The 22,451-nt window shown below is 40.6% G+C and overlaps 1 protein-coding gene across 2 annotated transcripts; it reads right to left on the reverse strand.

Moving 5' to 3' along the window:
• Window positions 1–2,011: 2,011 nt before the first annotated feature.
• Window positions 2,012–21,778, reverse strand: DNAJC8 (DnaJ heat shock protein family (Hsp40) member C8). 2 transcript variants are annotated; one of them, XM_030218772.1, is made up of 10 exons: window positions 21,672–21,778; window positions 21,255–21,356; window positions 19,654–19,710; window positions 18,398–18,464; window positions 15,168–15,262; window positions 12,972–13,043; window positions 11,365–11,456; window positions 6,630–6,705; window positions 4,234–4,385; window positions 2,012–2,551 (listed from the first exon to the last, which is right to left on the reverse strand). In XM_030218772.1, the coding sequence occupies exons 1-9, from the start codon at window positions 21,735–21,737 to the stop codon at window positions 4,263–4,265; spliced, it is 750 nt and encodes a 249-aa protein (XP_030074632.1). In that variant the 5' UTR covers window positions 21,738–21,778; the 3' UTR covers window positions 2,012–2,551; window positions 4,234–4,262. The 2 variants fall into 2 exon arrangements, with proteins under 2 accessions (XP_030074632.1, XP_030074631.1); XM_030218771.1 differs by lacking the exon at window positions 2,012–2,551 and having other exon boundaries at window positions 3,322–4,385.
• Between the last annotated feature and the right edge of the window lie 673 nt (window positions 21,779–22,451).

Consider the following 22,451-nt stretch of genomic DNA (forward strand, 5'->3'; position numbering starts at 1 on the left):
TCCCCCCCCCCCCCCCAAACTCCTTCTCTTTACCTATCCTATCCTTGTCTACCTTCCCTACTCCAATTCATTATTCTTGGGCACTGTTGCCATTATATTTACCACAGTTTATAATATTCTTCTTACATGTACTTTGTAATGCTTTTCTTTACTACGTAAGCCGCATTGAACCTGCTGTATGTGGGAAAGCGGGGGGTACAAATGTAATAAATAAATAATTCTCTTGCATACTGGAATAATTTTTTTCCATGATTCTGTGCACTGGAAGATATTATTTCTACAGAAGATGCCTGTACATAATGACATCTGATCTGGAAGAGGAAGTCAACCTTGTAGTTAAAGAAGTAGGCTGAGACCAGGAGCAGCCTGGATTCAAATCCCTGTTTCTGACGCTCATCTTGGGCAAGTCACATTGGGGTAGTTGGAAGGGCAGGTAGGGTCTAGTGAAGGTTTTTTGAGGAGTGGTGTGACTACAGCATGCTTGAAGGAGTCAGGGACAGTTGCAGTGGAGAGAGAGAGGTTGAGGATATGACAGATGGGGGGGGAGGGTGACAGTAGGAGAGATGGTGTTTAGTAAGCTAGTGGGGATGGGATCAGAGGAACAGGTGGTGCATTTCGAGGAGGAAAGAAGGTGGGCGGTTTCCTCCTCGATGATATCAGGAAAAGAGAAGGAGGCCTGGGTTGGTTGGTTGAGGGAGTGGGTTAAAGGGTGAAGAGGTGGCTTGGTAGTGAATTCGAGGTTGATCTTCTCACGGAAGTAGTCAGCCAGTGATTGAGGAGAGAGTGAGGGGGTGGGGTGGGAGGGAGCGGAGGGCACTTTGAGAAGGGAGTTAAGGGAGGCGAAGAGACGAGGGTTGAAGCCGAGAGAATTAGTCAATTGGGTGTAATAGTCCTGTTTGGCAAGGAATAGGGAGGACTGGAAGGATAGCATGAATTTGTAATGAATGAAGTCGCTATGGGTGTGAGATTTCCTCCAGAGGCGTTCAGCAGATCGGGCACAGGAGCGAAGGTATCGGAAGCAAGGGGTCAGCCAGGGATGGGGATTAGTACGCCTTGTGGGACGGGAGATGGATGGTGCAAGGGTGTCCAGAGCAGAAGAGAGAGTGGCATTGTAAGTACAGACAGCCTTGTCGACAGACTTGGAGGACATGATGTATAATATACATTTCACACATATGCATGTTATCCCCCAGATTTCATATACCACGATTTAAGCTGCGAGCACAAATCCAGCCGATAATTGCCACTTAACAATTATTGACACTAATTGGCATTAATTAGAATTTACACACAGGATTAAGCGTATTCTATAACGTCATGCACGTTATCCCCCAGATTTCATATACCACGATTTAAGTTGCGAGCACAAATCCAGCCGATAATTGCCACTTAACAATTATTGACACTAATTGGCATTAATTAGAATTTACACACAGGATTAAGCGTATTCTATAACGTCATGCACGTAAATTCTAAGTCGCATAGTTGAAAAGGGGGTGTGGCCATGGGCATTTCTAAAATCTATGCGTGTGGTTATAGAATACACCCGATACGCACGTAATTTAGGCGTCAGCATTTACACCAAGTGTTACTTGGCGTAACTGCCCATGACTACATTTCATCTCGTGGATGGGCGCTCAGTGTATTCTATAAACCGCGTGGAAATTTAGGTATACTTTATAGAATACACCTAGGCGTATTTTGTTTTGGTGCTGATTTTTTTAGGCGCGAAATATAGAATCTAATCCTACATGCTAAAACCACAGTACTTTCACTCCACCACCACTGTCTCCTGCTGTCCCCACCCTACCCCTTTAATCTATGCATGCGTTGTGGACTTACCACTGCTATGTATTAGCCTATTGTATCAGGATGTCGGAGAATCAACCCTTACTTAACTCCAGGACCTCTCACATACAACTCGAAAACAGGCCATTTTGCCATTACTTAATAGTTCTTCAGATAAAAGTACTGACATTTGAGTAAAGAAAGAGCACCAGAGTATCATCCCTAAAATAAACTACCATTTATTAAAGGAATATCAAAACAAGTAAATAGTTTTTTTTAAAGAACAATAATAGTATTTTAAAATATAATTTGGGTAATAAGCTTTTTACTGCTTTTGATACAAATTAATAGCATTGTGGGCACTATATTTGCTATAGTTGGCATGTGACAATATTTTATATTTTAGTAGATTGAATTTGCAGCTCTTTGCTGCTAGTGGTCAGGAAAACGGATAAAGTTTGCAAAACCAAACTGACCATGATCACAGTTTTGAATAGCAAATTAATTTTATATCCATGCTGATGCCACGAAATAAAAAAAAAAAAAACACATAAAAAGTTGCCTTTTGTCTCAGTGCACAAAAATTTAAAACTAAAATTGTAAAATTGGGGTTTTTCCAAAGATCGGTCCACACTGGTAAGAATCAGCCTTGCATTGCTGCAAAGAAGATTGTTTCAGCAGGCTTGGCCTTCTCGACTGAGCTGGTTCCTCAGAAGTCATTTGAAACCCTGGGAGTTCCATTTGTGTATCTTTTGCAGGACAGCTGTGAACAAAATGTCAGTTGTTTCCATTTTATTGGCCATAACAAAGTCTCAACCACCAACAAAAAATATAAGTGAGTGTTGTTAAGTAGGGATATAAATAAAAATGATTAAACGTATGTACATTACTACTTAGTCATTTAACTGTTTAAACTTTTCCAGCACTGCTTTGGAGAACCCAGGACAGACTTGAGCAACCACATGACTCTTCAATCCCAACATGCTGTGCAGATCCCCACACAGGGGCAGATTTGGCCATGACTGGCCAGCCCCAAGAGCACACAGGCATATCAGCATCATTGCCCTCCCCTCACATCACCCCCCAGCTACAGGCAGTTCTGTCAGTTAACTTGGAAAACATCCTTACTGCTAATAGCATGAGCATAGCTAGTCCAGGAACCCGGTGCACCAGTCTGCACAACCAACCATCTGCTAGAGGTAAAGAAAATACTGCAGTTTTCCTGAAAGGACCAGCCCCTTGTATCAGGGCTGGTGCTCTCTGTGTACCTGAATGTAACTCAGCTTGAGCTACTACTGAAACAGGTGTGAGCAAAATCCAAATAAATAAAATCACCACCAATGATGTCACTTGGAAACGTCAGTTTCTCTACCTCCATCTGCTGGTAAGTGGGAAATACAAACCACTAGCCTAGATGCTAAGGAAACCTCTTTACTGTTAATAGCAAAAGCATGCCACTAGAAAGCACAACTGTACCCTTCAACACATCCAGCATGAAATAGGTTCATACTAGGAAATCACTTGCACACAGTGTAAAAAAACAAAAGATATTCTTTTAATCAAGAAATAGGCTTATGGGATGATGATCCACTGCTGTTATGTCACAAAAATTAGTGCTTAATGAGAAACCCTGGCTGAACATCCTTAATACTAGGAGCATAAATGAAATTGGCCTCCAGGGGTCTAGGGCACAATTTGTCAACACATTTTAGAAAGAGGCAGTGTCACATAAACCTTAGACAGAGATAAGACTAGAGCACAATTTCAGTAATGTACAAAATATTAAATTACAAGTATGTTCAAGACTGGAAAAAGAACAGAACTGCAACAATGGTGGGCCTTCCAAAACATTAACTTCTCTGCATTGTGTAACTCAGTAAATTACCTTAACTTGAATGCCATCTTTCAGTCCTGATGGCAACTTCTCAGGCCCCATACCCTTCCATTCTCACTTCACTAACTGTGCCAAGTTCTCTCTTCATCCTTAGCTTGTACTAGCTCTCCCTACCTCCTCCCACCATCAGACCCCAAGGGGGAGGGATTTAGAGAAGTGGTAGCTCAGATCTACTGCCCAATTCTCCTTTGGTGTGTGTTGGGGGGAGAAGGGAGAACAGGAAGCAAAGTAAGGTGCACTCCTCAATTCCAGCACCAACATTTCCTCTGGTGCAAGAGGGCCTCGTCAACCCTTGTGCTGCATTGTTCCCTCGCACGGGGGGCTGAGGAGTGCTATCTCAGCACTGTCCTGGGGACACCTGAGCATTGATGCCAGTCTCTAAGACCTGCTGCTTTGCTTTTTAATGTCAAAAGTGAGGCCCCATCTTAAAGTACACCAAACTTAATTAAAAAAAAAAAAAAAAATTTTTTTCCAGAAACAAAACCTCTCACTAAAAAGCAACATGACTATACACTGAGAACGTGTGATAAAGCAGGAAAACGTATCAGTACATTTCTATGAAAAAGAACTGCAAGTGCTCTCATTCTCGCTGCTCCATTTTCACTTTGGGGGGCTTCAGAAAGGTTCTGTTTTTCTTCTCTTTCTTCCCTTTTTTGTGTGCTTGGAAATTTCTCCAGCTGTCCACACGCCCATCTCGGCTCTCCTGGAACAAGTGGAGACAAAAACAGAATTGAGAAACAGCTTGAAGTGAAAGGTCAACTAACAAAGGATTTGTTTATTCATAATTTTTTTTTAAATAAAGCAATATGATATGAACACTGAGTTCTTTTCATATAGTCACCAAACGGAGTTACCAACCAATGGCAAAGAAGGTTTCACAAGGCTTGACAATGCAGGGTTCTCATAACCTCACAGCAACCAGCTGCAACGACTTGGCACAGTAGAGAATAACACATATCAACAGAGGTGAGCTACTGGGTCAGGACATTTTGTAAAGAGCACCTTGAACTTAAGTTGAAGCTGTGTTCTCTTTCTAAAGGCTCTGAGCTTCCAAATGTACCATCTCCTGCCCTTGCCCCCCTTTTATATTAGAGTGAAAAAATATTAGACAAGACAGTTAAGGGATGAAACAACTCATGCTGGGCCCTACATATATATATAGTATAGAAATATAGATATATATAGAGATTTTTTTTTTAACTCATGTGCTATCTAGTGCCATAAAAGTGGCACCACAGAGCGGAGGAGTGGCCTAGTGGTTAGGGTGGTGGACCTTGGTCCTGGGGAACTGAGTTTGATTCCCGGCACAGGCAGCTCCTTGTGACTCTGGGCAAGTCACTTAACCCTCCATTGCCTGCCGCATAGAGCCTGCCATGAGTGGGAAAAAGCGCGGGGTACAAATGTAACAACAACAACAAAAAAAATAACATACATTAGCTTCCAGTATTGACTCTATACATTTATATGACTAATTTTAAAGTATGCGAAAGGTAAAGAAACCCTTTGTCATAAGAACACCCCTATGGTGGTGAGCAAAAGCAGATCAGACTCGGGAACATATACTTGAAAGTCGTACTCAGGAATATATACTTGAAAGCCTTTATTCCGGAATAAAAATTAAAACAAACCCCACACTGGCCGTGTTTCGCCCACGCAAGGGCTGCATCAGGAGCTAGAAAGTACTATCAAGAAATAAAAAAAAACCATGTTAGTAAAAATAATACACACACATATACTAAAGCCAAAACATGTATATACACACACACATTTAAAATGACTACATAAATATGTAATTAAAGCAAGAGGATTAATAAAAGGACACCTAACCAAGTGCTGTTCAATACATACCCTGGTAAAACTGAAAAATAAAAACATACATAAAAAACATTTTGTAGCAACTTATAATAAAATCTGGCATGCACATCCATAACAGTATAGAAAGTCCCCTCTTACCAGCTCACTCCAGATGATGGCAGCCTCTCACAGCATTCCTCATATTCGCAACAAACCAGTGAGTCTTAGCATGGTTGCTTTATATACCTCTGAAGGAGGTCAAAGGTCGCAGTACCAAAAAATATTTTTAAATGAAATTTTGGTCAGCTAGAAGTAAATCCCTTACAATTCAAAGATAAATAAAGAAAAATAATTACCACTAAAAAAAAAAATCACATTAAAAAAATTATCTAAAAAACAGCACTCCTGCAGAGGTTTATAAAACAACCTTATAAAACAACCACGCTAAGACTCACTGATTTGTTGGGAGTATGAGGACTGAGGGAATGCTGTGAAAGGCTGCCATCTTCTGGAGTGAGCTAGTAAGAGGGGACTTTCTATAACTGTTATGGATGTGGATGCTGGATTTTATTTTAAAAAATGTTTTTTATGTATCTTTTTATTTTCCAGTTTTACCAAGGTGGTGAGATTTCTTGAATACAACCTGGATGTGTCCTTCCTTTACTAATCCTTCTGGTAAAATTACATATTTATGCAGTCATTTAAAATGTGTGTGTACACGTTTGGGCTTTGGTGTATTTATATTTATGTTATTTATCATTATTTATTGCTGTTTTTACTAAAATGGCTTTGTTTTTATTTGTTGATAGTACCTTCTAGCCCCTGATGCAGCCTTTGCATGGGCAAAACATGGCCAGTGTCAGGCTTGTCTGATCTGCTTTTGTTCACCGCCATCTTGGAGTTCGCAGATAGACTGCCCTGTTTCCTTGTCCATAAAAACATCCCTGGACAAGAAAAATGTTGCACAACTTAAGAATAATAAATTAACTTGTATTTTGTCACTTTAAAAATAAAAAAAGTTTTAACTTGCTCCTGAAATATGGTCCAACAAGGTTTGGAAGTTAAACCAGCCATCCCCACCCCCTCACCTGCCAGGTCGTTAAAAAGACAAATTCTCAGGATCCTCTCTGACAGCAAGTGAAATGCTACATACCTCAAAATTCTTCTGCCACTCTCTCTCCCGTTTTGATTTTTCTTGTGCCTCAATCTCTTCTTCCCTCTGCCTTTTCCTGAAATGTAAACATGATATTGTGTTGATATTTACAAATTCAGAAAACATTGTGTGTCAGGTGTGTGTGGGGGACATCAAGGCACCAAACTTACTAAAATAGACATGATGCAGGTGAGTAGAAATAGCTTTGTAAGCATTTTAGAAATCTCTTAGTTCAGCACAGCTAGGCAACCAAATCACAGCTTTACCTTATATGCCCTGTCTTGTATTTCAGAGGTCCATAACTAATAACTCACCTCTATATATAAGTAATTTACTGGAATCTCTTCAGCATTTTAGTAGCTGCATTGACCCTTAAGAAAATTAACACTACTACTTATCATTTCTATAGCGCTACTAGACGTACGCAGCACTGTACACTTGAACATGAAGAGACAGTCCCTGCTAGACAGAGCTTACAATCTAATTAGGACAAACAGGACAAACAAGAGATAAGGGAATATTAAAAGGATGATAAAATAAGGGTTCTGAACAAGTGAATAAGGGTTAGGAGCATCAAAAAGGTGGACTTTTAGCTTAGATTTGAAGACGGCCAGAGATGGAGCTTGACGTACCGGCTCAGGAAGTCTACTCCAGGCATATGGTGCAGCAAGATAAAAGGAACGGAGTCTGGAGTTAGCAGTGAAGGAGAAGGGTGCAGATAAGAGAGATTTACTCAGTGAGTGGAGTTCCCGGGGAGGAGTGTAGGGAGAGATGAGAGTGGAGAGGTACTGAGGAGCTGCAGAGTGAATGCACTTATAGGTCAGTAAGAGGAGTTTGAACTGTATGCGGAAACGGATAGGAAGCCAGTGAAGTGACTTGAGGAGAGGGCTAATACGAGCATAACGACACTGGCGGAATATTAGTCTGCAGCAGAATTTTGAAGAGGAGAGAGATGGCTAAGTGGGAAACCTGTGAGAAGCAAGTTGCAATAGTCTAAGCGAGAGATGACCAACATGAAGAGGAGCCTTTGAGGTGAAACTGTTCCCTTCTTTAAAAGCTGAAATCTTAAGCAGTAACAGCAGATAAAGACAAAAAACAAAACAAAACAAAAAACTTATACAGTCTGCCCAACAAGGTGTTCAGGACTGTAACTTCTGCTCCATGCAAGTTACCCAACACCTACTACTACTACTATTTAGCATTTCTATAGCGCTACAAGGCATATGCAGCGCTGCACAAACATAGAAAAAAAGACAGTCCCTGCTCAAAGAGCTTACACCACCACCCATCTTCTTGGAAGCAAAATGCAGTTACTTCATTGCTGATTTGGGTTGAAGCACTGTTCCATGCAGGATGCCCCAGTCCTTTGCAAACACCCTTTTGCCACTAGGAATCCTTTGCATTTTATCCCATGCCTTTCTGAATTGTGACCACATTGTTTCTGCCATCTTCTCCAAAAGGGTATTACAAAGATCTGCCACCCTTTCTTTGGAAAATAATTCCCAACATTGTCCCGAGTCTACATCACAGGAGCTTCATAACTCCTAGTTCTACAGTTTGCTTCTTATGCATTATTTATTCATTTAAGATATTTAAAATGTCTTTCTCTCTCTCTCTTCCTTCTGGTCAACCCTCTCCTGTAGGATATACATATTTAGGTCCTTCCAGCTCATCCCATTTGGCTTTTGGTGCAGCTCTGTCTGCACCATTTTAGCTCCTTTCTCTGGAGTATTCCTAGTTATCTTTATCCTCTCTAAGATATAGCCTTCAGAAGGTAACTCCTCTGTACAGGTCATTGGTGAGGCTTCATCACTTCCTTTTGTCTACTGGTTATGCCTCTCCACATGTGCTCCAGCATCACTCAGGCCACCACCTTAGTATCAGACACTATCACCCCGAGATCCCCTCTCCTGGTCATCGCACATCAGCTTCCCGCCCCCTATTACATACAATTCTTTTGGATTTCTGTACCCTAACCCCCGATATTCAGTGCTATTTAACCGGCCAGAACAGCGCTTAAACGGCTATTTGCCAATATTCAGCAGGGGAATAACCAGCTATCCACCGCTGAATAGCCCCAGTTAGTGGCTAGCAGAGAGCCGGTTATAATTGCCCGATATAACCAGCTAGCCGCCAATTTTTAAAGCTGGTTGAGTGGCCATATTTGGCCGCATCAAAACGTGGGATATCTTTGGCCGTTTAAAGATAACCGGCTAAGTCTGAATATAGATTTAGCCAGTTATCTTTAAACTGGACAAAAAAAAAAAAGGATAATCAATGCCAGTCACCGGAAACGGCCCAGCATTGAATATCCGGGCTCACTCCTGATCATGGGAGTTAGCCGGTCTATCTCCCGCAGTCTGAATATCGGCCCCTATATGCATAGCCCCTCACTTCATAACAAACATTTGGCCGTTCCTCAAGCTTCCTTAGACCACAATTTTTATTACAGCTACTCCATCAGGGATGTCCATTCCGTTGCACCTCTTTAAGTCATCCACAGAGAGACAAACTTTTCCTTTTTTCTTTTTTAATTATTTTATAGGTTTGAAATATACAATCAAGCAATTATCAAACTTGTTCAGAAAATCTGAATAACCCCTCCCCCCCCCCACACCATCCTATATGTTGCCAAAAGCAACTTAACAAGTAAATTTAAACAAAGAAAAATATTCCAGGATCTAGTCCACAAGGGGACAAACTTTTCTTTCTAATCCCTAGGCAATATTGCACAGAAAGATACTGAACAGAATCACTTAGGAGCAACACCCAAGCTATTCAGTTTGTCTTCCATGTAGGACCATACCGAAAAAATCCAGATGAAATTCAGGCAAACCAAATCCAAGCACACACCCTTGATCTAATTCTCCAGTCACCCAATCAAAAACTAACTAGAATCATTTGGCATGATCTACCTCTGACAGAACATTGGTGCTTTGGATTCTGCAACCTGTTGGACTGTAAAGTCCGCAAAAATGTTCCCACCACCAAGGTAAGGTTAACTAGCTTTGAGTTTCTAAATACCTGCCACCACTCCAGGAGTACCTTTCTTCAACTCCACAGAACTACTCCTGTCTCCTAAGATCTACTGAGCAGGTTCTTCAGTAGACCTGTAAGAGCTTCTCTGAGTTCCTTTAATATCATCTGACTCTCTGGCTTTGCTGGCTTAATCTATAAATGGTACCATATCTACCCCTACCCTCATACGCACCAATACACTCTCTGAAATCTCCTCTCCCGCACTCTCACCACTCTTAAAACCCCACCCACAGATAAAATTGTTAGACCTCCATGTTCCCTCGATACTGTTTTGTCCCCCTCTCAACTCACCACTGTTATATTCCGCTGTTCTTTTCCCAAATGATATCCTGAATTTACTCTGTCTTATATAACTCTTCATAACGTAACCCATAATCGTATTGCAACCAATTGTACCTCCATCATTTACAATGTATTGTAAGCCACACTGAGCCCGCAAATAGGTGGGAAAATGTGGGATACAAATGCAAATAAATAAATAAATAAAATGTTTACACCTGCAATAATTTTGAAGTTCTCCTTCAATTTCTTCTTCAGTAAACAGCAAACAAAAATATTTAGCAGATAGATTGGTGAAAAGAGGAAGACCAGGAGCAGAATTTAGAGACTGAAAGGAAATGGGGCAGTGTGTAGAAAGAGAGAAGGAAAAAGCAGATATGTACAACAAATATTTTTGTTTGCTGTTTACTGAAGAAGAAATTGAAGGAGAACTTCAAAATTATTGCAGGTGTAAACATTTTATTTATTTATTTATTTGCATTTGTATCCCACATTTTCCCACCTATTTGCGGGCTCAGTGTGGCTTACAATACATTGTAAATGATGGAGGTACTAATGGACTACATGTCTGTCTGCTGGAGTATCAAAACTCCCATGACGCATTTCTGTTGTTCGGGGTCGGAGGACAGATGTATCTGTCAGGCACAGAAGAAATCATTGTGAGGGATGCGTAATGATATGGGGGGGGGGAGGGTTATTTTTTTTAGGTAATTGGGTTCTTTTCCATGGTTAGAAAAAAGAAGCAAGAAAAGGATCAAAAGCGAAAGAAAAAGAGAGAAAGTGAAGAGACCAGACTTTAGCAGATAGATTGGTGAAAAGAGGAAGACCAGGAGCAGAATTTAGAGACTGAAAGGAAATGGGGCAGTGTGTAGAAAGAGAGAAGGAAAAAGCAGATATGTACAACAAAGTCTGGTCTCTTCACTTTCTCTCTTTTTCTTTCGCTTTTGATCCTTTTCTTGCTTCTTTTTTCTAACCATGGAAAAGAACCCAATTACCTAAAAAAATAACCCCCCCCCCCCCCATATCATTACGCATCCCTCACAATGATTTCTTCTGTGCCTGACAGATACATCTGTCCTCCGACCCCGAACAACAGAAATGCGTCATGGGAGTTTTGATACTCCAGCAGACAGACATGTAGTCCATTAGTCTAAATCAGGGGTTCCCAACCCAGTCCTTGGGTCACACCTAGCAAGTCAGGTTTTCAGGATACCCTCAATGAATATGCAAATGCACTACCATCATTATATGCAAATCTCTCCTGCATATTCATTGTGGGTATCCTGAACACTTGACTGGCTGGGTATGTCCTGAGGCCTGAGTTGAGAACCGCTGGTCTCAACTTTGAAAAGGAACTGAAAACCCTAAAGAGATAGGGTTCACTGTGTGTTTATGCTTTCCAGTTTGTGCCTCTTACCTTTCATGCATGTCTTTTGCTTCTCTTTCTTTTCTTTTGATCTCCAGCTCTGCAAACAGCTTCATGGTCTGCTTATACACAGCTTGTTTGAACTGTAACAAACAATTTGTTATGTTACAGGTTATTAGAATTAGAGCTTTCAATTTTCTGATTATAACCAACAGCCACCTGTAGAACACCCCTGATGATGAAATATGATTTACTGGCTATAACCAACAATGGGATCCGATGACGTTATCCAGCAGCTGCTGTTGTGGCAGGATGTTATCAGAGTAGGCGACTACCACAGCAGTCTTCACTTTCAGCCACAGGGGTTTGCGTCTTTGCTCCCACCACTCTCTGCTTTCCCCCCTCCTCACCCCGACTCTACATGGGACTAAAACATGAGAATAGGCACCTGTTTCACATGTTTTTAAAGTCTCTTGAAGAGTTGAGGGGAAAAAGCAGATATGGCAGGTTAAAAACACAAGCCTCCCCCCTCTTCCCCATTTTGTGCCTAAACGGGGGGCTGGGGATGGGACAAGAGAAGGCTGATCCTGGGGCTTTGAGAAAGAGGCTCATTCTGGGGCTTGCAGAAGGAAGGTTGCTGTAAAATTGCATTTTGGGTCACTGAATGTTATCCAACTACAAAGCTATCAAAAATATTTTCCCAACACGAATACACTGATAAACCTCTATGTCTCTAACCATGGAAAAGAAACTAATTGCCTAAAACATAAACCGCTAATATTCCAAACACTAAACACCTAAACCTGTGTTTACAAAGGCTCGCTATAGGCACATTAGCGTTTTTAATACATGTGTTGACATGTGTTAAACGCTAATGCACCCATTGGAATGTATTGGCATGTTAGTTGTTTAACATGCCTTAACTTTAAAGGCGCGTTAAAAACGCTAATGCACCTTAGTAAACATACCCCTTAGTATGCCAATGCCAAATTATAATTAACACTTGTTCCACACATAGTATAATCTACACAGGAAACCATTTCTTCTTCCCCTCTCACATAGGAAATCATTTCTCTTTCCCCTCTCCCTCCCTGCCAAAAGCTTTGCAGTAGAAATGTCCTCCTCTATAGGGTCAGCACACCCTCCACAGGTAAGAGGCCTGAACAGGGAATTCCTGTACCCTCCACCATGGAGGTGCCTCACAGGGGGTAATTTTAGAAAGCATTTTTTGCACAAAGCGTTATTTCATAGATGGAGCCACAGCCCTAATGGTTACAGCAGTTCATACATGGAAAACAGCATGACTGGATATGCTCCATTTAGTGGGCATACGTACTTGAATGTGTGCAAGTGCTCCCAAGAACAGAGTTTTGATGTGTGTGAGTTTTTATAAAATATGCTGATATACGCATAGAGCAGACAAATCACGTCCAGAGCAGGTACAATTTTGTAGGCTGGCTCTGGGTGCCCATTTTAGAAAGGCACACAGGTACCTATGTTGCCTTTTTAAAATAAGTGCTTTCTTGGACATCCAACACAGACGCCCTTTTATAAAATTATTGCAGAGAATGGACTTCTGATCTGAAATCCTCTGAACGACGAGAGGACATGGCTTTGTGTTCTGGCACCTACTTTAGAGCACACAGCTTATAACTCACCAATTCAGAATCATCTTCAGGCAAATCAGTTGGCTTTCCTTCCTTTTTTAGCTGCTTCCTTTTCTCTTTCATCTGAAAGTAACACATTTCAGAACAAATTAACACACACATTGCACACTTCAGCAGCCGCTCATCACACTTCCTTGATGCTAAAAGATTGGAATGGCTAAGGGCTAAGAAGGCTCGATCTGAAGTACGTTGGTTGACATAAGCCAGGCATATTATGAGAGTCAACAGATATGTAGCTTCCTCCCTTGTATCAATTTTCTTTAAAATTGGCACTCTACAGGACCCTTTTACTAAGCTGCATTAAGAACTAACGTGCTTACTGCAGCAAAAAAATGGCAAACCGCAGGACGAGCTGAGGCACCCTGTGGTAATTTTGCCAAGTGTGCACTAAAAAATACATTTTTTTTTTTTTGCAAAGGGAGCGAGTCTGATGGGGTGGAGAGTATACAAATCGGTTAGCGGGTCAGTATATAAAATAGGTGGCGGTACGGGCTCACATGCTAATGGCTATGCGCTAATGGGAAAATTCTGAAACTTGGCCATTTTAACCTGCGATAAAAATGGCCACAGCGCAAAGACCCACGTAAGGGTGCATTAAGGCCACTTTTTGCAGCAGCTTAGTAAAAAGGCCCCTATAAAGATTGTCTATGCTTTGTGGGCTTGAAATTTAACACTACATCATGTTCAGACAAATTAATAAAGAAAGATAATTTTCTACTGAATTTCAAAAGAAAAAACAGCACCTGATACAATCAAATGCCTCTTCCCCAAGTTAAAACTTGCTTTGATATTTTTAATAGCACACTTCTGAATAAAATGAATAACCTCTCTGTAATTACTTGTAAAAGCAGTGTGCGTCACTTGAATCACCCGTTCCTTTCTCAACATGATACTTATAGGCAACCCATTTAAACTAAGTAGACAAAGCCTTAATATGAACATTATATAAGTGGCATATGTGATTCTTCAAACTACTTAAGATTTAGTGCCTTAATCACAAGCTACTCCATGGGGAAAGAACCCTTTTTTTTTTTTTTTTTTTACATTTTTTTTAAATCATAAGTCAACTATGCCCTTGTACCACTTTCAAAATAAAGCACTTTTACATCACCAGGGGCATTCAAGGTTCACTAAGAAGAGCAGGAGGCTTTTGCTCCGAACAGTGTATGCCAGCCGATTCAGAGGGAAGGGGAGTGGGAAGAGAACACTTAACAAACCCTTTTGATTGGTTATAAAAGGATACTGATTTTGTATTTAAAGTTCAAGATTTTTTTTTCAACTATGAGACATGGCGGTAGCTTCAAACCAAGGGGCAGTGTTAGAAGACCACTGAACCTTTACAATTAGCAAATATGTTAAAAGGGTCCTGCTCATCCAATATTAATCCAATTTTCAACAAAAAGCTCTCTTACTTCTCACCAGGAATTTTTTCACTAACTTGGCAGACAAAACCCAAATAGGAGCTGTCTCAAATGTCAGCTGCATTTTCTCTGCAGTGCATTAGGGCTTTTAACCTTCTGGCAGTGAGTATGAGAAATGAAAGTGCATCTCTTGCATGTAAACATCCAGCTCACCTCAAGTCTTCTGGCTGCAGTTTGGTCTGTTTTACTGTTTCATGGACACAGGTCACAAACAGTATCAAGAAGAAATCTGAAAGCTGGCATCATAGCAGCTGGCTATAGAGAAAGCCTCTCTGTATTTTCTATATCAAAATCCCTCAGTGTCTTCAAAAGCTTAAGGGATCTATCTATTCATTCCAACAGCAGGGTGTGCCACTGTGCATTCTGTCAGACATTGCACACCTGCCATACTACTGCAGGGGGAAGATGGGCCTAGGTCCTATCAAATCTGCTGCCTCAGTAAGGATTCTAGGAAATAGCCGTTAATGTTGCAATGTATGAAAACAGTCCTCCAAACCAACTTAACGTTTTCCATCAGATGCACAGCAAAATAACAGCCCACACAGAGCACTGTTAGCCTGATTTAAGGAGTGGCCTAGTGGTTAGGGTGGTGGACTTTGGTCCTGGGGAACTGAGGAACTGAGTTCGATTCCCACTTCAGGCACAGGCAGCTCCTTGTGACTCTGGGCAAGTCACTTAACCCTCCATTGCCTACCGCATTGAGCCTGCCATGAGTGGGAAAGCGCGGGGTACAAATGTAACAAAAAATTTTTAAAAAATTACTCACAGTGTGCTCTACGTATTCCCTCCCAGCCTGAATCACATCCAAAATCCGCTTCTTCTGCTCAGAGTCCAACAGTAGCTTATATGCTTTATCCACAGCTGCATAAAATTCAAAGAGGATAGCTTTTTAAACAGGTTGCCTAACTTGTCCACCAAGTATCTAAGTTGCCCTAATCTTCAAGGCAAGCATGTGCCCTTTGAGAACTGCCCCACCAAAATTTTATTTTACATACATTTATGCCTGCTGTTTATAATGCACACAGTTTGAGAATTGTGCATGCTTTTGAAAATTGAAAACGTATATGCACAAGTCTAAACTCCCATCTCCACATACAAATTTTATCTGCATGTACAGCAGGCAATTTTATAACCACCGTTTCTATGCATAAACCTTTGTTTTATGCACATAGAGGCCTTTAAAAAATTATGTCTGAAATCTACAATTAAGCAACTCTACAAACGGCTACTGAACGCTGCCCACTGTTAACCCAGCTCAAAGTACACACAGGATTCCACAATGTCTATACTTTTAGCTAGTATAAGGAGAGGGGTTTCTAGCATTTGCATTTTGGCAGGATTAGGAAATAAAGCACGTTACATTTTCAAAACGTTCACATGCTGCTTCTCTACCATAATTAACCTGCATAAAAAATTAGTGCAAAGTCCGCAGGCTAGAAGTACCTGTGAACAATTTTCAAAAGTATGCATAGACTTTTTCCCTTTGATAATTTGTACAAAGTCTGTGGGTGCAAAATATCCACACACTTTGCACCTGAGTGAGCTCTTTTGGAAAACTGCCCCACAATGAATTTTCTTGACAATCATTTAAATAAATTAGAAAATTATTAAGGGAGCCCATGATAATTGGTCATATCCTCTAATGAGCTATCCAGTAAAACGCTCCAGGGCAGGGACGTTTTTGAGATAAAATTTTACTTGCTCTTTTATTGATTAGAAATAAAATATAGCCGTTTGCTATTATAAATTATTGTTTTAGCACAGATCCATGGTACAACAAAAAGGCTTTATAATACCAACACACACCTTCGAATAAGTTTTTGCATACTGTCTCAATGGCTGCAATAAGAATTCCATGAGAATTCGTTTTTGGAAATTCTTTTGGTTTAGAGTTGTTTTCTTGACCCGATATCTTTGCCAGGGAATGATACCACACCAGTGTTACCATAGGTCCGAGATGGGCAGGATCACATGCCATCCTACTCAAACTCTAAAACACTTCCTCAGCAACAACCCCGTATCTGACTGGCAAGAAGCAGAAAACATGAGGTCTAGGTACATATACTGTCACCAAGTCATACAGCCAGCTGTATACAGATTTTTAATTTTCACTTTTGATATTAATGTATTATATGTTTTCCTCACACATAGGCAGCAGTAGTGCAAGCTTCACCCTGTGCACACAGCACCACCACAAAACGGGTAGCAGCGATGCCAGTTTCCCCTACTTGGCTGGTGCAAGATGAGCAGTGAAGAAAATAATACTATGTGGTAGCTTGCATTAAATTTAAGATGCAAGCAAGGGAAAAGAGTAATCTTCCACTACACACTGCATTAGGTAATATAAACAGCATATCATTTTGAGGATCTGTGTTAATCTTTAAGAGGCAAAAATGGGTGATTAAACTAATAAAAGGAGTGAAAGGGTCCACAAGTGCTGAAAAAAAGGGCCGCCGAGAGACTGAGACGGGCCCGGGGCAGAATTGTCATCACCGCCGCTGCCCCCCCCCCCAAATCGTCATCAACACCGCCCCCCTCCCTCCCGAAGTACCTTGGCTGGCCCTGCCAGCTGTAAGCATCGCGGCTTCATCCTCTGCCCAGCATTGCCTGCCCCTGCGGTTGCTTTCCTCAGCTCGCACATGCTCAGTCTGCATGCGTAGTCTGAGGGCCCAGCAGCTGCTAGGCAGGCAATGCAAGGGGGGCCCGGTGCCGGAGTTTTCTCTCTCCTGCTCCTGTCGGGACGTGATCACCCGGGTCCCGTCAGGAGCAGGAGAGAGGGACCCCTGCACCGGGCCCCCCCTGGAGGCACGGGGAATTTTGCCCCCCCTCCCCCCTTGGCGCCTATGGCTGAAAAAGTGTCAAGGATAAGATTAATTCTTTCAGGCAATAGAAAACTTGGGACACTGGACTTAATTATACTGTATAAATACATAGAGGAAGCCTAACAGGTATTTGTCAAGAGATTTTTTTCTTTAACCCCAGTATTAAAGACAATCAGAACGAATCCTCTCAGGCTAATATCATCATCCTTAGTGGAAGGTATTCTTCACACATGCTCATACAAATTTTGCCAACAGACAATCATACCTACAATATAGACCTTAATCACTGCTGGTGCTACTTGCAAATTCAAAATTTGTGCTTATTCATCATTTTTCTGCTATTCTAAACATCAAAGGAAAAGAAACTGTTGGATTCTATACAGCACGCTTAGAGATCCGCGTCAAAACCCGGGCGTATTCTATAACAACGTAACTTAATTGGCTTAACAAGCTAATCATGGCAATAACTAGAATTTAGGCAAACAACTCGCTAAGCATATTCTGTAATGAACTGTGCCTAAATTAAAATGTGCGCAGTTCAAAAGGGACACGGTTATGGGTGTTTTGTGGGCATTCCAAAATTTACATGCATTGTTATAGAATATGACCCAGTGCGCATAAATCCACGTGCGGTGATTTACGCTACATTTTCTTTGCTGTAAATGAAGATGCATAGTTTTAGGCACTGGGATAATCAACTAAGCGCATTCTATATACCGTGCCTAAATCTAGGCACCACTTATAGAATATGCTTAGGCAGAAATGTTTACCACGTGGATTTTTTAGGCGCCTTCTATAGAACCTGGTCCAAAGTGTGATCACCATTAGAGAATAGCTGATCCAAGAACGGATGTCAATTGTGGGAAGAGGGTGGCCGGACATAAATGTTTTGCTCCACTGCAAGATTTTCTGTATCTTCTTCTGATTCATCAAGCCCAAAAGGGCCTTATTTAAACCTACCAAATGAACTAAAAAATACAGCCATACTAGGCAATCATGTCTTTTTTTTTTTTTTGCTCTTTACTGCAATTATTTTCATTGCAGAAGAAGTCATGAAATGCTTAGGGTTGATAGTAAGTAGATTTTTTCCTAAGGGCAGAAATGGCTACATTCTGACTATCCATCTGTAAGCAGGGCGCTTTTCACTGGGACATCAAATCTGGTGCAACCATACCTTCAAAAGCTTTCTGTGCTCGGTCTGGATCATCTTGATTTTTGTCCGGATGAACCAAAATGGATAACTAAAACAAAAATTCACCATCTTATGTTAACAAACGCAAACATAACATATTTCATTACTGTAGAAGATAAATGTCAGAATTATTTGTGATGGCCTGGGAAGAACAGAAACAAGCTTCAGTAGGCAGAAGCATGGGTCCATGGTCTTTCTAGGTAACACTTCATTCAAGTAGTTATCATAAGAATTTTTTTTCCCAAAGAACATTGATATTCAGGTTCATATATTCCACATTTCTGTACATTCACTAGTGTTTGTACTTGTTTCTTGTAATAACCAACAGCAAGCAATTTTAGACTCTATAGCCAAGCAATCTAGTAAACAATAGGAGGTGAAGAAGTAAATTTTGAAAGATTTCTAAGTGTAGCACATATGGATATGGAATTTTTCAGTTTGTTGTACAAATTTCCTTTAATAAAAAAATATATTAACACTGTTTAATATATGTTCATTGACTTAATGTGCAAGAATTCATAGGTTACTGCACACTACATTGTTTAAAGATACACTAGCGAACTGAATGCACACTGCTACTAAAATGCTTTTTACCTCTATAAAATCAGCCTTTTGAATATTGCTCTCCCTCGATGTGGGCAAAACTGTTCATTTTGGGTTATAAATCACATAGTCTTGTCTGCACTGAGGAGGCATTTCCAAGAGGCATTTTGGTTGAGGAAAAAAAAAAGTACAACACATCTAAACTGCATTTTCCAAATTATATATATATATATTTTCCCCACAAAAACTGTGCCCAAATACAGACAAAATACCGTGCGTACTTTGTATCTGTGATACTAATCAAATTATGAATGTAATTTTGTCTTGATTACTAGTGCAAGCCTCCCAGAGACAAAATGGATAGTTTGATTACTGCCCCCCCAAACATAACCTGCCAAAGGTCAGAGTAGGTGATAGATAGGTCTAGAAGTGAGACAGGGAGATAGTGACTTGTCAAAAGTCACATGGGAAATATTAACCTTGAGAAACTTTGGTGCTAATTTTGAACTGTAACCACTCACACTCAACTTCTTCATAGAAAGCACAGAGAAATTATATTAAAGTCCTGAAAGATGAAAGAGGAGGAATGCTCAAATCCAAACCTTTTAACAACACGTGGCTGCATTTCCCACCCCCATCTCACTGCCAGGTCTTCTCCATCTCATTTCCCAAGGCTAAACCAAGAGTCAGTATACCTGTCTGAACCTCTTCTTGATCTCTTCCTCTGTAGCTTCAGGATCCAGCTGGAGTACCTGTAAAATTTAAATAAGCAAAAACTACATAAGAGAAGAGCGTTTTAAAATATTGTCAATTATGCATAACATCTATAACAGAGAAGAAAGTCAAGGGGATGAAGCATAGGCACAAAGCAAAGTAGATACTGTAAGTCTACTAGTTCAGCATTGGAAATCTGCTCCTTTATTTTCTGATAGCACCTGATCCAGTTTCAGGTTTCGGTCCTTGTTTACACTGGGATATATGCGTAAAGGATGCAATATGATGTGCTGTGGCAATAGTGGATCCTTCACAATAGCCATTAAAAGCTATTTGCAACACAAATCTGCAGCTATTTTATGAGGATAATCCCCATTATTTCTACTTTTCCTCTTTGTAGAAGGGCCCTTCAGGAACTCTACCCCCCAAGTCTGAGATTCTGTCACACAAAATTGGCAGTATCACCTACTCTCCACATACAACCCAAATCCACCATCACCTGCCATAAACAAAAAAACCCAAAGAACATTCTCTTGTGTAGCACTTTCTCCTCAACTTTAAAAAGCTGATGTACTGCAGTGCTGCATCACATGAAAAATATACATTCAAAAAGATACTAACCAAATGTGCACAATTTAAATAAACCGCTAACACAAACATGCTCGAGTCTTTCTTCAAGTCATATTACTGCTTAATGTCTATGACTTAGTCTACCTTACTGAGGTGGAACCTCATCACTTAGTTTATGCAACTGATACACATGCCCTTCCCTATATTCCAAGGATGTCTCCTAATTCAGTAACGCGTTTGGAAATAAATTTCTAATTTAAAACGTATTTCAATTACAACAGCATACCAATCCTCACTAGTATGCACCTAGCTATAAGATACAACCATTAAGTACATAAACAAGTTGGTAGTTTTACTCCAAGGCCACGTTTTTAATACAAAGCCTCAAAAGCAGCAAGTGGTTACAAAGGAAAGTCATCTTTATTTACAGAGCCATCTTATCACTTGTTTCCAAGTTGTCATAATAATGGCGCACTCATTAGCTCTCTACACCACAAAATTAAAATATAAATCCCACCAGGTGCTATGTACCATTTATGCTGTAGCTGGCAGCGTAAATGGTACATAGCACTGATGAGATTTACCCTACAGAACCTGTTGCCATGCTTCCATATTTATTTTGTCTATCAGGTACTTTTAAATCCTCCACTCCTCCCCCCCATCACAAAAATGTAAATAGTAGTGCTTAACACTGCACATTATGCAAATAAAAAACATCTAACATCAGTTTTTAGGGTTGTAGCCGTTGCTCCATGCCTTCTGTTTAGATTGTCATGTTATACAACACCAAATCTCACTAAAGACATATATCAAAGGAAAAGAACTAGAACAGTTCATCTACTGAGATCATCTTGCAAAAATACATCATTGAAAATTCATTGGAAAGAAAGAAACTGACCAACATGTCCTTGGTTTCTTCTTCTTCCTTTCTTAGTTGTCATGCCTCTGGTCATCAGCTGGGTGCTTTTACCCTGAGGAGTCATTTTAGGATTGAAAGGCTTTTCTTACTTACTTCAAAAGGATTCAAGTTGAAATAAGAGGAGCCAGGCCGCACCAGTCTTTCAATTTGTTGTTTTGGTGTCAGAACAGAATCTCTTTTCTCTATTTGCTTTACCTACAGGAAAATATATAATTATTTTTGCTTGCTCTACACCATTAAAGTATCAAAACATTCCTCTTCTCCCCAAAATAAGTTTTCCTGCTAAGCTAAATGTATTACCTTGGGAACACATGTAAAATCGTTATACGATTAAAGCTATTTGAATCTCTTTTTTTAAGTGTACTAGATAGTGGTTCTGAAAGGACCCTACTGTCTACAGTCACAGGCTGCCCCAGAGAGGAAATTAAACCACGTACTCTCGGTATTGTAGACAAATCCCTCTGAAGAACAGGGGCCACACCTCTCCCACCTGCCGCCCCGCTCCGTTACCTCAGTATAGAAAGTCTGGAAGGCCTCCTCCACATCCGCAGGAATCCCACCTTCGGAAGCCGCCATTTTCCCACTCACACTGCGTCACCGACGGCAGAGGCACGTCACCCACGTGACTCGTTGGAGTCAACGGACGGCGAGCGCGAGGAGGAGAGAAAAGAGAAGCAGAGTGTTACGTCTGCGCAATTCCACTAAGAAGAGGGGGGCGGTCCTTCTATGAGGACATCCCATTAGCTACTCTGTCTCCTCCAATACCTGCTCTTGTGACTGTCAAATGCAATCCGAGCCGAAACGCGTAGACCGTAGAGTCTCACGAAGGCTGAGCGGGTACGGGTAGCTAAGTGGTTCGAGAAGGCTGCGGCTATTCGCTGGTATAATAATTTCAAGTATGTAAATTGCATGTTCATTCTGTTTCTTTTCATGTCATTATTTTTATTTTATATCATGTTGTATTTGTAAAGTATGCAAATTGCATGTGCATTCTGTTTCTTTTCATGTCATTATTTGCATTTATTATTGTTTTTATAAATATTGTTTTTGTATTGTTTTATTTGTAGACTCCTGATGTAGGCCTTTTGGCCGAAACACAACGTTGTGTCGAGTCGATATGTTTAATAAAGTTTATTTCATTTTCATTGAGATCCAGTCTCTGGGATTCCCGGTTTTTTACCCACTTCTCTGTTATTTTTTAATTCCTGAACTTGCCAGACAGCAAGGCTTTTTTGGGCGTTTTTTTTTTTTTTTTTTCAGAAGCCTATACAGCGAGTGAGAGTGCTTGGT

Source organism: Microcaecilia unicolor, chromosome 11, assembly GCF_901765095.1.
Source record: "Microcaecilia unicolor chromosome 11, aMicUni1.1, whole genome shotgun sequence".
NCBI lineage: Eukaryota > Metazoa > Chordata > Amphibia > Gymnophiona > Siphonopidae > Microcaecilia > Microcaecilia unicolor.

Bases quoted from the DNA above. Each gene is read 5' to 3' on its own strand.
- DNAJC8 (XM_030218772.1), bottom strand. From the start codon at position 21,737: ATGGCGGCTTCCGAAGGTGGGATTCCTGCGGATGTGGAGGAGGCCTTC. The intron at 18,465-19,653 runs GTATACTGACTC...TTTTTGTTTTAG, and splicing joins TCAAGAAGAGGTTCAGACAG to TTATCCATTTTGGTTCATCC. The intron at 6,706-11,364 runs GTAAGAGGCACA...TTTACATTTCAG, and splicing joins GCAAAAGACATGCATGAAAG to GAAAAGGCAGAGGGAAGAAG.